We start from the raw sequence: 15,011 nt of genomic DNA, 5'->3' as shown, positions 1-15,011 counted from the left end.
TCCTGAGCCCTTCTTGGTGTCAGGCATATTTTAGATACCACTGGGGTCTCGAGACCCAGTGTGGTCAAAATAAAGTTACTGCCCCCTTAGAGTTCTTACCCCATGAAGGACCATAGGATATAAATAGATAAAAAGTTCACTGAGTAAGATGAAACACGGAAGTTGGGGAGAGAATGGCCAGGGAGGAGTCCCTGGTGAGCTAACGAAGCAGGAATTGTCAGGACAGCCAGGAAGGACACAGGTGTCCAGGCAGAAGGAACAATCTGGTGTCCATCGTGGGAAGGAGCTTGGTGCCTGTAACTCGTCCTGAGAGCCAGGCCCGGGCCCTCCCCTCACCCGCATCCTCACCCTGAGGGTCCCTCTTCTTGTGCAGCCTTTGGTCTGGGTGGCCAGTCATGGGGATTCTTGCCTGGATAGGGAGAAGGAGATGTGTTGGGTTCAAAAGTGAAGGACGGAGCCAGATCCTAGAGGCCAAATGTTGTACAATCCCTGGTCTGTGAAAGGTCCAGAACAGGAATATCACAGAGACAAGCGGATTCGTGCCTGCCAGCGGTTGGGAGAGGGAGGAAGGGAAATGGATATTTCATGGGCACAGGGTTTCCTTCTGGTGGGATGAAATGTTCTGGAACTAGCTAGAAGTGGTTGTCGCACACCATTGTGAATGAGCGTTAATGTCACTGAATTGTTGGCTTTAAATGGTTAATTTTGTGGGGCGCCTGGCTGGCTCAGTCAGTGGAGCATGTGACTCTTGATCTCGGGGTTGTGATTTTGAGCTCCACCTTGGGCACAGAGGTTACTTACTGTGTGTTGTGTGAATTTTATCTCAAAAAAAAAAAAAAATTCACACACACAAGGTGAGGGATGAGAGGGTGGGGGTGGGGGCATGATGGCCATGGTCTGGCCCCAAGGAGAACATCTACGCCTTGAGAAACTCTGGGTGGGAGGAGGGATCTTCCACAAAAGAGAGGCTGAGGGGCAGGTGTGTGCAGAAGGCGGGCAGGTCTGGGAAACGGTGAAAGGGTCTTTGCAGGACAAGTGGGGAGTCTGGGGTCAGGCGGAATCCTGCAAGAGTCCTCACCCATTCCTCTGTCTTCTCCTTTCTTTTCCTCTAAGCTGTGAAGGTTCCGCATCCCCCAACTCGAAGCCTGTATGATCGTGAACGCCCGAGTGCCTTGTTTGGTGCCATCTACCCCCGTGAGTACCTGCCCTCCGAACACCCTGGCCCAGCTGGGGTTCTGGCAGGGTCTCTGGGGCTCACCCGTCCCAGCCTGGGGCGCTCCTGACCCACCTCATCCGTCTCTCACCTGCTCTGTGTATGCCAGGTCCAAGAAGTCCCCTCAGGTGTCCCATCCCCCTGCCAAGCACCCAGCTCCCTGGCCATGGCTTCAAGACATCCTGGGCTCCTGGTTTACCCTTCAGCGGGGCTTCCTGGCCAAGCACCATCCAGGGGGCCGAGACCAGGTGTCTGTCCCCTAGCTGCAGGGATGGGATGAGGGGCCCATTCACCATCCTGGGCCTCTCTGCCTGGGGCCCCACGAGCTGGGCTGGGGGGATTCCTCTGATTGCCATCACCACGTACCAGGCACCTGTGGATGCTTTACAGCCTGTGCAGCGCTCTCTCCCTTCTCATCCACACCGTCCTCGGCCCAGTTGGGTGGGTGTGCACTACTCTCCCAGCTCACAGTGTGGAGCTGAGGCACCGCAACCCTGACCCTGGATTCCACGTTCATGTGCACTTGGGCATCCGACTGTGGCGTCATTTATCTGGAGTCATCCCCGGGGGAACTTTAGGGTGTGTCTGAGACAGGGTGAGCCATGGGAAAGCACTTCCGGTCTTGTCTACTTAATGGGTATGACCCATCAGGCCAGCCGCCCCCCTCCCCACCCCACCCCCGCCCCCCCACCCCCCGCCTGCCCCATGATTGTTGCTGGGACACAGGATCGTCTCTCCTGCCTCTCTCAGGCCTGCACCCCCACAAGAGTGTGTGCTCAAACACCTCGGGCTCCCAGCCTCCGATGCCAGCTCGGCCTCCATCGCTGCCGCCCCTGCCCCTGCTGCCGCCACTGACGCCATCCCAGGGGGACCCCCAGCAGGTCCCGCGGTCTGCCCGGCACACACGGCCTCTGCGCCTCGAGTCCCGAGCCAGCACGCAGCCTGCCAACCCGTGAGCCCTGCGTCCCTCACCCCTCCCTTCATCCCTCCTCTCCCCCTGCTTCCAGAGACTGGGCCCTGAGCTCAGCCTGAGGGTGCAGGGGACCTGGACATGGGTGAAAGGCCTCCATAAGGGACTGATTTTGACTCAGTGGCTGTTTTCGTTTTTGTTTTTTTTTTAAGTTTATTTATTTAGAGACAGAGAATGAGCGAGGAAGATGGGTAGAGAGAGAGAATCCCAAGCAGGCTCCACGGTCAGCTCAGAGCCTGACGCGGGGCTTGATCTCATGACCACGAGATCATGACCTGAGCTGAAATCAAGACTCGGACGCCTCTTAACTCTATACATACACACACAACACAATCCTTCTTTTTTATCCTGCACTTCGTAGAGAACACAGCTCTCTAGATTGAACTTTCCACTGAGCCAACATAATTCCTTGACCAGTCTTCAATACAACAGCTAACATGCTTTTAAAAACAATCACTTTCCTTTTTTATTTTGCTGAAATGATTCTATCAGAATCAGTTCCTAGTACAGCTACTGCCGACGTACGTTTTCTTTGGGGGCCGTTATTTCTGACCAGACCACTTTTCTCATGGGAGCCAAATATTACTGCGTGCCTCCTTTTGTATTTCATGCTGATCCTTCCCACCAGTCATTATAGTCATGCATTGGATATTTTTAAAACCTGATTGTTGATGTTTACGTTTTGGCCAGTCCTCGAGGAATTGGGAGCAGAGGCCCCGGAACGCCCTGGGCTGCCCTTTCCCCAGGGCCAGAATCCCGCTCGCCTGTTTGACGTCCTTCTGTTTGTTCCGGGGGGTGACTGCCCATACTCTTAGCGGAGCGAGGAGCAGACTGGGAGGTCATGATGACTTGACCTGGCAATTTAGTGGGCAGCCCGGGACCGCAGAGGGCGCATACCCTGCCTTCCAGCATTGTACACGCCCGGCTTGCTTGCCCTCCTTGCCTCTCCCCTTCTCTTCCTCTCCCTGTCCACTCCATGGCTCTGGCTAGTTGTGCCCACTATGCTTTTCATACTTCTGACACGTCTTCCACATTACACAATCTCTCCCTGTATGGTTTTGGGGCATGACTCCCCCACCCCACCCCACCATGCACTGGAGGCCCTGGGGAGGGTGGCTGAGTGGGCAAGGGAGTGGGGGGAGGGAGCTGCCCAGGGGTCTGCTCTGGGGGAGCCAGAGTGCTGGCATGGAGTGGGAGCCCTGGACCTGGAGGCCATCAGAGTCTGGGAATGCTGCCTGCCTACCCCCTTCCTGATGGTCTCCCGGCCGTGTCCCCAGCTCCTCACCTGTGACCACTCCCAGCCCCTGACTTCTCTTTTTTTTCTCCAAGGACTGTGTCTAAATGAGGCCAAGCTTTTCCTGACCCAGGTGACTTACCTGTCCCAGACACCTTGGGGGGCACCGGCTGGTGCAGTCCTGGACCCTGCACCCACCCCCGTATCACAGATGAGTATTTTTGGCACGTTCTCCCCATAATAAAATCTTTCACTTTTTTGACTGTGGAGGAGGGTGACTGGCCTGGCACCCCCTGTAGAGAGCGGCCTTGTCTGCCCCACGTGGGTGGGTGGACCTGCTGGTCCCTACTCAGGCCACCACCCCAAGGTCAACCTCCCAGAGCCGCTGGCCAGAACCACCCTGGCTGAGTCCCAGCAGAGAATCAACAGCAAAGCTTCTTGCCTCTGCCACATTTCCCACCACGGCAAAGTGTCCTGAGCCTGCCCTAGCCCTGTGTTCTGGGAAGATTGGAGGTCTGGGGGCAGGGGTAGTGATGTGATTGGCCCAGGTTTGCTCAGGGAGGCCTCAGCTCTCCAGCGCCCGGCCAGGAGCTGTCCTCTTTGGGTGTTGCTCACGGGTATGAGGTCCCCAACTTCCATCACCTCCCACGTCAGGAAAGAGAGGTGCAGCCCGGACTCAGGCAAAGCGTCCCATGCCAGGCTTGTCCCCTGCAGCCCTGACCCTCAGGCACCCACACAGGCAGGATTCTCAGACCCTCCTCTCCATCCCTGCTGGCCCCCGCAAAGCTGTCTTCCCAGCCATTTCTCAGATTTACAGAGGGAATCGTGCCTGAGTTGGTTCCTGTAGCTCAGGCATTGAGGAGTGAGGCCCAGGGAGGTCACAGTGTAACCATTTGCCCCCGACAGGCTCCTCGGTGTTTTGGAAGGTGGGGATACCCAACAGCAGCCAGCCGGGAGCGATGCCAGAGGATGACAGTCCTGTCCCCCATAGGGGTTGTGGGGGAACAAGCCAGCTTTTGGTCTGGTCCCAGATGGGAGCTGCAGGCAGAATCCTTGCCCCTCCTCTCTTCCAACCCCAGAGGGTGGGGCCTGCAGGGAACTGGGAGGGAGGTGCTCAGGAGGTAGCCACCCCAGGCCAGCAGGGAAAGGTGCCTGGGGAGCAGACAGAACCAAGATGGGGTCAGCAGAATGGGAATCTCAGGAGGTCCTGGGTTTAGCCTCCTCCTCTGCCAGGGGGACATGGTTCCTGGCCTGGGATGCAGCGGCCGTGCCGGGCTGGACCAGGAGGAAGAGAACCAACCGTGCCAGTCATGCGGGCTGGCCTGGTGTGGGGCTGCAAAATGAGTTGGGCAGGAGGGGGAGAGAGAGGCCTCTTGCCAAGCGGAGGGTCCTGCTTTGAGGGGCTGCTGGAAAGGAGATGCTGACTGACGACCACCCTGCACCCCCAACATGGCCCACAGCCCACCGCTGCAGGTGAAAGGGTCACTGAACGTTTCTACCTTCCAAAGACGGCGAATTCCGTAACTCTAAGGTATAAACAACCAACGAGAGCCGGTTCCCAAGGCAAGTCGCCAACAGCGGAGAGCTGAGGGGCTGGAAGGGCGGGCCTTCTGTGCAGGGACCTCCTCCACTAAAATCAGCGCACACTGGTGTCCCTGGCTTGACCCCCGACTCGCTGCGGTTCTGGGGGCTGTAGGCAGAGAACCACCAAACCAACACACAACTGCCAGAGAAAGGCTTCTTTTCGCAGTCCCCCTCATCTTGCTCGTGGCTTCCCCAGGATCCACGGAAAACGACCCCACCAACACGTGCAGCTCTTATCCCCCAGAAGAGGAGAAACGGCCCCCGAGAGCAGAGCAGATCACTGCCATCGGGTTCCCAGCACCTCGTGCTGTGCCCCCGACACACCCTCGGCCAGCCTGGGAGTGGGTCTGAGAGGACCCAGCGCCCCCCTCCCCTAAAGGAGCTGAGTTCTCCTAAGGCTCATATGAAACCCATATCGCCCAAACATAAGCTGTGGCTAAGCAACCAGAGACCTTCCCAAAGGCAGGAATGGCAAAGAACCTCGCATTAAGAGATCTCATTTTGTCCGGCACAGGCAGCCTCCCCAGCACTGGCCCCGGGAAGTAACCAGCCTCAAAGCACTCATCTGTCCTTAGAGGAGTCCTGACGTAAAAGCCCCTCAGAGACCTCCAGGGCCGTGGCAGCCCTGCCCACTGCTGGGCTCGGGGGCCGGCCTTGGGGACAGCATGCTTTCCTGCGGCCGGCCACAACGTGTTCTTAGAGAACCCCGGGAAGACCCCGGGAACATCCCTTTCATCCGAGAGAATCCGAAGAACAAGCCCCTTTTTTCAGCTGTCTCGAGGAGGAGCCCTGCCTGTCCACAGAAAGCGTTTTAGCCTCTCCATCTACCGGGTGTCCCCCTCCGTCCCCGCGGAGCAGGGCTTTTACTTTTGAAGCTCTTCCTGGTGAAAAACCAGATCCCCTCCGGATCCCGATTTGGAGACAGGAACTGGACACACGTCTGTGGCCAGTGGAGGGGGCTGACCGATGACAGGCAGGCTGGCTGGGTCCCCCCTCTGATGGTCAGCTTCAGCCCGTTGTGACCTCGCGGGAACCCGGGCCAGCTGTTTATTTCCAAGATCGGCCAGAAGTGAGACCTTTTGTGCAGACTCCAGTGATTGTTAAATGTCGGCAGGCCATTCTGAGAGAGATGGAGCATCGTTTGAGCCAAGCTGCACGTCAGGGGACGATGGGTTTGCAAAGCCCCAAATTAGCATGCCCAGGTGCTTTAACGTCAGACCGGAAAGATGCACCCACTGCTCATCACCTGGGGAGGCTAGACCATCCCACGTGCTGCCACGTCCACTCTTCAGGAATGAGATACTCGGAGCTCCAATTGTCCTTTCAAGCAACTTCAAGGATGCAGACAGGGTTTTTTAGAGCAGAACTTTGGAAACAGTCATTTGAGCTCAAGTCTGGCAGGCAGGTAGGGGGTGACCATGCCCAGAAGACGCTGGGCTTTTAGGTGACAAGGCCAGGTCCAAGGAGGTGCCAAGGTGGACAGCCAAGGATGGCTGTGTCTGTTCCCTTCCACTCATGCACCCAGTACCTTTGCTTTTCAGCCAACTTACACTTTGAACATGTTAATAGACGGTTACGGACTCGTTCGACTTTGCTTCTGAGCTTCCAGGCTTGGGAAAGTTGAAGAAGGTTCCAGGTTCTCTGTTCCCACCTCTGACTTCCCTTTGAGTTTGGCCCACTTTTACAGCCTTTCCCTTGCCCGGGGGGATGTTCAGACCAGGGGATCCTGGCACACCTGGCAGGGCCTCTGCATTGCTGGCAAGTACTAGAGCCCCCGGCCCTAGCTCCAACCCTGCTCTCTGCCCCCTCCTGCCCAGGTACCCACCTTGGCTGAGGCACTTAGGGAGAATCAAATTCCTGGGCTCTCCTCCAGAACAGTTGTCTCAAGCACCCAGGGGAACTTCACGCCCCACAAACTTGGGGGTCACAAGGCTGGTGGCTCCCAGTTGCTGTGAGGGGGGGCGTGCTGAGGCTCCGCATCCCAATCACCTGGGAGCTGTTTTAGTAACAGCTGTGACGCTCTGTTAAGTTCACCCTTTCAACATGTACGATTAAGTAATTTTTATTCCCAAGCCGATCAACCAATAGCCTGGGGAACGTTTAAAATTATACCGTCGAGCCTTCCCCCGCGAGACTCTGATGCCGTGGGGTCTGGGAGTCTATGGTTTGTCTTTTTACGGAGCTCCCAGGAGGCTCTACTGTGCAGCCAACCATGGGAACCACAGGTCTAGGAGACATTCTGCCATGTCTACAGACGTTTTTGGTTGTCACAACTGGGAGATGCTGCTGGCGTCTAGCGGGTAGGGGCCGAAATGCTGGTCAATATCCCACAGGGCACAGGACACCCCCAGCAGACAGTGAGCCAGCCCCAAATGTCCACAGTGCCCAGGTTGGAAAGCCAGGGCCTACAGGAACTTCCAGTCCTTTCTGGCCCAAGGTGACCACCTGCGACCTCCAGGCACAGCCCATGGCAGTCCCCCAGGAACAGAAAAATGCACCTCACCTCCAACAGATCAGCACTGAGTAGAGATGTCGTGGAGGAACATTTCTCAACGTGGAGCTCGAGGTCCTGCACCTCTAACAAGCTCCCAGGTGGTGCTGCTGGTCTGGGGACCAGACTGTGTAGCCGCCCAGGGTAGAGCCTCCTATGTCTCCAGGAGTGCAAATTCTAGATGGAGCCCTGGCTCTCTGGTGCCTCTGACACAGTCATCATTCCCTGGGGCAGCCCAGGCGCACTCACCCCTCCGCAGCAGGTAACCCATAAACACGTACTTGTCTCTGCATTTCTCCCACCACTTGAGGGGGGTGTGGCAGTTATCTGAGAATTTTCCCTCATCAAAAAGAACGGAGCAGCAGCGGTAGCGAAGATTCAGGAGGGCCCCAGATGTCCTCACTCTTATCCATCCCGCCCCTCCCTACCCTCCCCACACGCACCCCAGAAACAGCTGTGCCCCCGCCTCTGGACTTCAAGAGGAACGCCCTTAGAAGGGTGGGTTTCAAGATGAGGACACAACTCCAAGACCTAAGCAACAGCTTGGGCGGGGGCCCAGTGGTCAGTCTTCAGTGACACCCAGAGGGTACAGTCAACCAGGAGCCTGTCCAGGGTCCAGCAGGGTGGAGACAAAGCTGGGGAGGCCAGGGAGCAGCAGTGGCGACACCAGCACAGGAGCATCCTCATCCCTGGGCGCAAGGGCAGGACTGCGGTGAGGAGTGCAGAGACATCAAACAGGAGACCTTCTGCAACAGAAGACACTCTCCAACCCAGTCATCATCCGCAGAAGGGGGCACCTGAGGGGCTGGGCGCCAGGTGGGCCATCCTACGTTAGGGAATGAGATCTGCCTCTACTGAGGATTGGGCAGAGACCGTGGCCTCCCTCCTTCCCCAAAGCCCAGTCCCTCACAAGGGGTGCAAGGCTGAGGCTGCCCCGGGAACCGTATCCCCCAGCGTGGGCAGCTGTGGGGGGAGGGGGAGGGGACAGAGTGGGGCATCCCTGGCTTCTCCCTTGGGATGAGAGCAGGTGTCTGTCCCAGCCCAGCTCAGGAGCAGCCCGGGATCCCATCTGCTCTCCCTGGTTTGCCGGTCTCCTTAGTGACAAAAGGTCTGAGTTGCAGGTTGGACTCTGCCCTGGGCTTGTCCTGTTCCTGTCACGAGCCCCCACTGGCTCTGCGCAGAAGCCTGCTATCTGACCACGGGCGCTGTGGTCTGCGGCTCCCCAGGGGAGGGCCCTGCCCTACCAGGCATGTTTGCTGGAGGTTGGGCTTGGAGAGTCCGGCCTGCAGCCTGCAGCCAGCCATTGGGGCCCTAAAGACACACAAAAAAAGGTCCTTATGTGAAACCCAAGCAGACTGGAAGGAGTTGTTAGCCCTGGAGGTCAGGATCAGTCCAGCCGGACAGGGGAAGGATGGGCAGGAGGGCTGGGATTCTGGGAACACTGGCCAGAAATGAACTTCCTGGGAAGAACCTTGGATGGGCAGGAAGATTCCAGAGCCACGTTATGGTTGAAAAGACAGCAAGAGACAGCAGCAGTGTGGAGCCAGGCAGGACTGGGGGGGTGGGGGTGGGGTCTGGGCTCTGTCAGTGCCCTGCCTCTCCACATGGAGCCAGCTGGCAGCAAAGCTTAGGATACGAGGCAAGACCACAAAGCCTGGTGGTAGTTTGAACTCTTTTCTTCTCTTTTGTTAAAAGGGGGAAGGGAAAGGGTGTGAGGTACCCCCGGGCTCTGGGGGAGGCATGCAGGCAGCCCCAGCAGGCAAGCGCTGGGGAATGGGTGGGAAGAGTCCTGGAGTTTCCCACAATTCTTTTCTCTGCAGGGAACAGCAAGGCTGGCTGACAAGGAGGTGGGAGAGAGGGGCGGGGCCCTGGGGAGAGGGGTGGCGGGCAAGGGGTTTGGGGGCTCACTCTAACATGCAAAGTCCAGCTGCCCCGTAAACTAGGTTGCGTCTTGAGGAGCGACATACATATAAATACATACACAGCTACACACACACATGCGGAGAAGGCTCTGCATTCCCGAGGGTGGGGATCTAGGCCTGCTGGCCCCCAAGGAGCTCCAAGGCAGGAGCCAGCCAAGTCTCCGCTGCTGTGGCGATTCTCCGCAGCCCCCTGGGGTGGGGCAGGGCGAGCGAGTCCTCTGGGGAAGGCTGCTTGTTCTCTGAAGTTCCGTCCACCAGCACCAAGACGACTCTGAACCACATCCATGCAAGCTGGGTGCCACGGGCCTGCGCCTCCGTGTTCGCGCACGGGCGGCCTGTGTGCTGGCACCAGGGTCCGGTCTCTCCCCTCCAGGGCTCCGGGGAACGGGGGTGCAGACAGAGGAGGGTGAAGGGGGCCCGCGGAGACATCCTCTCCCCCGCCCCACAGGGTCCTGGCCTCCGGGAGGGGGGAGGGGCCTCCCTTATCTCTCGGCCTCCATGGCGGGGTGGGCCCTCGGTTCTGAGGCGGCCTGTTGGGGGGCCAAGGGCGGCCAGTCTGACGCTGGGGAAGGGGGTGCCGGAGTCCACAGGGGCGGCTGCTGTGGCTGGTGGTGCTGTGGCCCCCCTGGGGGCGAGGCCGTGGTCGGCCAGCTGGGTGCCGCGAAGCTGCCGGTGGCGGCGTGGGGGAAGTGCGGCGGGGGGGACGTGGCCGTGGCGGCCATTGGGCTGCCACTGCCGCCACCGTGGAAACTCTCAGAAGCCTTGAGACGGGAGAACATGGTGAGGGCATCGGGGAAGTTGGGGGGCGTGGCGGGGGTGTTGGCAGGAGTGCACATCTGTGGGGGGAAGAACAGAGTGGGGGGTGAGCACCCCTTTCCGGGAGCCCCCAGCCTCCCACTGCCTCCTAGGAGCAGACACACACCCAGCCACCGTTGGGAGCTTCTGTGCCTCTTCCCTGGATGCATCTGGCTCTGTAGGACAGTCCCCTAGCTGGGGGCTCCAGACCCACGGGCCATGTCCCCGGAGGACCCTCTCGTGCGAGCCAGCGGCCTCTCCACTGCAGAGAGCCACGGCGGCTTCCTTCCCCTGCCCTGTACCAGGAGCACCCCCTAGCACCCCGGGGACTGCAGGGACACTTACCATCTGGTGGTGGTGGTGGCTATAGGGGATGTTGGTCTCCTGGAAAAAGGCGCTGAGGGCCGTCTGTGGGAAGAAAGGGCCCAAGCTTAATTACCCTCCGGCCCCCCACCCCCACCCCCTCCATGGACCTGCGCTGCCCTCGTTCCCAGGATCTCTGGGGCTTGGCCTGGCTACCAAGGGAGAGAAGTGAGTGTAAGCAGTGTGTCTGTCACAACTCAAAGCCTGCTACCTCCCAAGGAGGCGCCACAGGCTCCCAGGCAGGTCTGGCAGGCGGTGAAGACCCTCACACTGCCTGCCTCCCTCCAACTTGCACTGTGACCTCGGGAGGGGAGCAGGCAGAACCCCTTCCTGGTGTCACAGGGAAAGGCCTTTAGCAGAGATCAGCTGTTGATTTGGGAGATCCGAGCCAGTCACCAACTCCATGGGTGGCAGCTCCCTAATCTGAGCCTCAATCTCCTCATCTAGGAGCCAGGGGACAGCAAAAGTTCCCAGATGTTAAGTCTGTGACCCACCTGTCCCTCTCCTTGGCTGGCCACAGGAGCCTGCCACGACCTGGGCCTCAGTGTTTCCAACTGCACCACAAAGAGACCGGACCAGGTGGCTTCCACATTCCCGTCCCTTGCCGCAGTAACCTCTCAAGACCCCAGTTCCAGCTGAGAGAGCCAGAATTAAGTAGGATGGCCTGGGTTTTGCACTCGCTGGCCCCCTCACCCAAGCCTCCCTCAGAATGTTCTTAAGGTGTCAGAGCAGGAGGATGGCAGACATGCGGTCGGGTGCCCGGGTCGGGTCGGGGTGGTGTGAAGGGGAGAAGGGGAGCAGGAGAAGGGGCAGAGTGTCAGACAAAGGCCCGGGGAGAGGGGGCTCCAGGAGCCCTGAGGGAGGTGCTGCATTTGGTCTGTCCTGGCTGGGGCCCTGCAGGAGGGGCACTGAGGAGAATAAGGGAACCAGCTGCTCTTGCGAAAGTGCTGGGTGAGGGAGTGTGTGAAGGGTCTGCCGGGCCCCGCCCAGCCCCACCCAGCTGCCCTCCATCACCAGCCCCCCCCCCCCCCCCAGGCTCACCATCCTCCCCAGCCCAGCCCGGACCCAATCCCTTCCCCCGCCTCCAACACAGCCAGAAACCCAAGCTGGCTCCCAGGGCTTGCCCTGGGGTTTTGTTATTTTTTTACGTTCAAATGAATTTTTCTGGGAATTTCCTGCTGTAGATGCCCTACCCCAGTGTCCCCAGACAGGGTGTGGGAACAGGGTGGGGTGGGTGCTGGTCTCTAAGCGCCTCCTCAGGACTCCTTCCCACCCAGGAGCCCCAGGGGACACACCCCAACTACTCCTTCCCAACAGCAAATCCAAAGGCCATTTGAGTGAGGATTCCAGCACCGCTGCTGCCTTAAAGCACCACCACTTAAACACACAGGTCCCCTCCCCCAGCAGCCTCCTGTCCTCATTAACACCTGAATCACAGAGATGTGACCCAAAAACACTGTGAGCCTGCGGGGGAGGGTACAGAAAGAGTAGCCCCGGGGAGCCCCTCACTCACTCTCACGCAAGGACCTAAGGTTTGGGGGTTCACAACCCATTTTCACCTTAAGTAAACCTCCCTAGTATCCATATCCCCCACTTTACAGATGTGAAACGGAAACTCCGCGAGCCCGAAGCATGTGGCTCCTACCTCAGGAGGCCACCAAATCTGCAGGCAGCTCCGGCCCCTCTTGGGGACGGGGTCTCCCCCAGGCATTTCAATCCTCAAAGCAACACTTTTAATTCGTGTGGTGGAGCAACACCAACCCGTGCTGAGTGACAGCCCAGCTGGTGCCAGGCTCCCTGCGCTGGGCTGAGAGTCCAGACAGGCCAGGCCCTTCCACCAGACACCTGCCCGCCCAGCCCCAAGCAGGGAGGGAGCCATGTGTGCAGATGTGGGACTCAAGCAAACTGCCGTGAATGTGGTTTTGCAAGTTTTGCCACATCTAGCCCTTGAGACAAACAGGCTGTTTAGGGAGCTTCCTGCAGGGTGGGGCTGCAGGCCCTGGGGGCGGTGGGCACAAGGGAGTGGCCACTGGCTCCTTAGAGATCAACTCCCACGCTGGAGGTAGGGAGGAAACTGAGGCCAGAGGAAGAAAGGGAATTGCCCAGAAAGAGCAACCTCCCACATTGTGTGAAGACCACACAAGGTCGGCGGTCCCTGCTGAGAGCGCTGGTAGAAAGGTGTGAGCAAAGATTCCCCTGGCTGGATAGGCCACTGCTTCCCCAGGCTGTCCAAACCTTTGGGATGGAATTCTGATCCCCCATCCCATTCTTAAGAAGCTGAGTCCTAGAGTCCTCAGTGTATCCCCTGCAGGCCCGAACACCTTTCCTGGGATGGCTCCCCATCAGGAAACCAGGCTCCCGGCAGGCAGGGCACTGACACCGTCTGAGCTGTGACCTTACACCTGTGAGGGGTGGAGCTCAAGGACTCTGGCCTCTTCCCTAGATACCACCCTGGGTTATTTCTGGGGCAGTTGAGCTAGGCAAAGCCAGGTGGCCTCTTGGCAGCACAAGCTGTGGGCACTAGTGTTCTGTGGGTCAGGGAGGCCTGGTGGGTGGGGTCCTGACTGGGGCAGCCCCACCTCCTACCCAGCTGACCGAAAAGCCACCGAACCGTGTAAACCACGCCGTGCACTGTGCAGGTAAATTCATCTGCCAGCACAGAGGAGGCCACCCGAACACACCTCTAGGGCGGGGTGCACAAATGCACACTCGTAGCTGTAGTGTGGGGCTCCCAGCACAGCACCCGTACACTCGTGTGTGTACCCGCGTGGGCACCATCTGCAAAACGGCGACGTGTGTGTACACGGAGCACACAGCCCGCACCCGCGCGCCGGGTGGACTGCGTGTTTACACACACGCCGACATGCCCACACGTAGCGTGGCGCGTGCGTAAATACAAATGCACATGTACGTGGACACACGCGCCGCCGAGCTGCCCACTGGGCACGCAGACCCTCAAACCCACTCGTGCGGGGCGGCTCTGCCCACGGGCCCCAGAGCTTCCCGTCCCACCAGGCGGCTCCCGAGGTGGGGGCGGCGCGCGCCCAACTCGGCCCCAGCCCGGGGCGTCCTCCTTCCGGCCGCCCGCCGACCGTCCGTCCGGGCCGCGGCGACGCCCCGCCCTGGCCGTTACCCGAACAAAAGAGGGGGGACCCCGCATCCTGACCGCCGGGGGACTCGGGGGGGCGGGGATCTCGTGCCCCGGTGGGGGCGGGCCGCCCCTCCCGCCCACCCCGCGCGGGCGGCGTTTCCGGGGACCGCGTAGACTCGGCCGCACCGCCCGGCCGGACCCGCACGCCGCGTGTGCGCGCTGCGGCCCGGCCAACGGGGCGCGCGGACGCCAGGACACTGGGCCGAGTGCGCGGCCCCGGGCCGGGCGGAGCGCGCACCAGCACGTGTCCACACCGACCCAAACACGCGTGGCTGGCGAGACGGACCCCCGGCCCCCGGTCCCGACCCGGCCGCGCACCTCGAACTGCCAGTGGGCCGCCTGCAGCAGCTGCTTCGCCTGGTCGGCCGCGCAGCCCGCCGTCAGCACGAACTGGTTGATCATGACCTGGTGCTTGAGCTCGTCCATGTTCACGGACATGGCGCCGCCGCCGCGCTGCCCGCTGCCTCCCGCCGCCGCTCTCCTCCGCCTCACGCGTCCACCATTAGCGAGCCGGCTCCGGCTAATACAAATATTTACTGTGCGGCTGTGACTCACCGAGCCTCGCCTGGCTCGGGGCCGCGGGGGCATGCTGGGAGATGTAGTCCCGCGCCGCCTGGCCGGCCGGGGGGCGCGAAGAGGTGTGTCTGGACTCTGCCCCTGCTGTGTGCGGAAGCGGGCGGCCGTGTCTGCGGGCCGTCACGCTCTCAGGGGTCCAGCAGGAGGGGCCCGCTGGCGTCTTTGCCCGGTATGCCTGGCATCCCTCTGTTGAGTGGGCGCACACTTGGGGGTGGGGGTCCCCTAGGAATTGTGGCACAAATCGGCAGCTCTAGGACACACAGACCCGAAAGCCTGGCACACAATAGGCGCCAAAAAATACTCCTTCCTTGGATGAATGAATCTGCCCTTTAGGGCTTTGCAGAAAGTCACCGCCTCCAGGAAGCCTTCCAGTCCCCCCCCCCCCCAACACCCAGAGCAACAAGTTCACGTCGCCCACTCCTGATGCGGGTCCCTCCCCGGCTTGGCGCTCGGCCACACACACACTACGTCTGGGGATGGGATGGCGCGGACAAAACACGAGGAGGACAGACCCTGGTGCCTCCGGGTTCCCTCCCCGCGGGGCTCCCACTTTCCCACGCAAAATCTCGTGCGCTCTGCCGGAAATCTCGGCTTTGGAAAGCGGGCGCAAGGACCCGGCGGAGCCAGTTCCGGGGCGGCCCCGAACTTCTATTCCCAGAATGCCCCGGTTTATTTGCATCGTTTTGTCCCGAATGACGTCAAGTGAGTGAGG

General features: G+C 60.0%; 2 protein-coding genes across 10 annotated transcripts in view; one reads left to right on the top strand and one right to left on the bottom strand.

Annotated features, from left to right (window-relative positions):
- Window positions 1-3,684, top strand: part of CE3H16orf96 (chromosome E3 C16orf96 homolog) — a 53,835-nt gene extending 50,151 nt beyond the window's left edge. For 5 of the 7 annotated variants that reach the window (XM_045461326.1, XM_045461328.1, XM_045461329.1 and 2 more), the window contains 3 exons: window positions 1,114-1,194; window positions 1,964-2,165; window positions 3,513-3,684. In XM_045461326.1, coding sequence (XP_045317282.1) covers window positions 1,114-1,194; window positions 1,964-2,165; window positions 3,513-3,528 — 299 coding nt within the window. In that variant the 3' untranslated portion in view covers window positions 3,529-3,684. Of the gene's footprint in view, window positions 1-1,113; window positions 1,195-1,963; window positions 2,166-3,512 lie in introns of those variants that run through there. The other 2 variants (XR_006708273.1, XM_045461332.1) reach the window with 2 other exon arrangements.
- Window positions 3,685-7,047: 3,363 nt separating this feature from the next.
- UBALD1 (UBA like domain containing 1) lies at window positions 7,048-14,292 on the bottom strand. Of its 3 annotated transcripts, none has more exons than XM_045461342.1 (3): window positions 13,577-13,832; window positions 10,555-10,617; window positions 7,048-10,250 (listed from the first exon to the last, which is right to left on the bottom strand). In XM_045461342.1, the coding sequence occupies exons 1-3, from the start codon at window positions 13,730-13,732 to the stop codon at window positions 9,897-9,899; spliced, it is 573 nt and encodes a 190-aa protein (XP_045317298.1). In that variant the 5' UTR covers window positions 13,733-13,832; the 3' UTR covers window positions 7,048-9,896. The 3 variants fall into 3 exon arrangements, with proteins under 3 accessions (XP_045317298.1, XP_045317296.1, XP_045317295.1); XM_045461340.1 differs by lacking the exon at window positions 13,577-13,832 and adding an exon at window positions 12,218-12,417; XM_045461339.1 differs by lacking the exon at window positions 13,577-13,832 and adding an exon at window positions 14,042-14,292 and having other exon boundaries at window positions 9,153-10,250.
- Window positions 14,293-15,011: the final 719 nt, after the last annotated feature.

Source organism: Leopardus geoffroyi, chromosome E3, assembly GCF_018350155.1.
Source record: "Leopardus geoffroyi isolate Oge1 chromosome E3, O.geoffroyi_Oge1_pat1.0, whole genome shotgun sequence".
NCBI lineage: Eukaryota > Metazoa > Chordata > Mammalia > Carnivora > Felidae > Leopardus > Leopardus geoffroyi.
The sequence above is the reverse complement of the archived record's forward strand: the minus strand, read 5'-3'. Positions and strand labels throughout refer to the sequence as shown.

Coding starts and splice junctions, on each gene's coding strand:
- UBALD1 (XM_045461342.1), bottom strand. CDS start 13,732: ATGCGGGGTCCCCCCTCTTTTGTTCGGGTAACGGCCAGGGCGGGGCGT. Junction 10,618..13,576: donor GGGAGCCGCCTGGTGGGACG/GGAAGCTCTGGG, acceptor TTCTTCCCACAG/ACGGCCCTCAGCGCCTTTTT. Junction 10,251..10,554: donor GCCACCACCACCACCAGATG/GTAAGTGTCCCT, acceptor TTCCCCCCACAG/ATGTGCACTCCTGCCAACAC.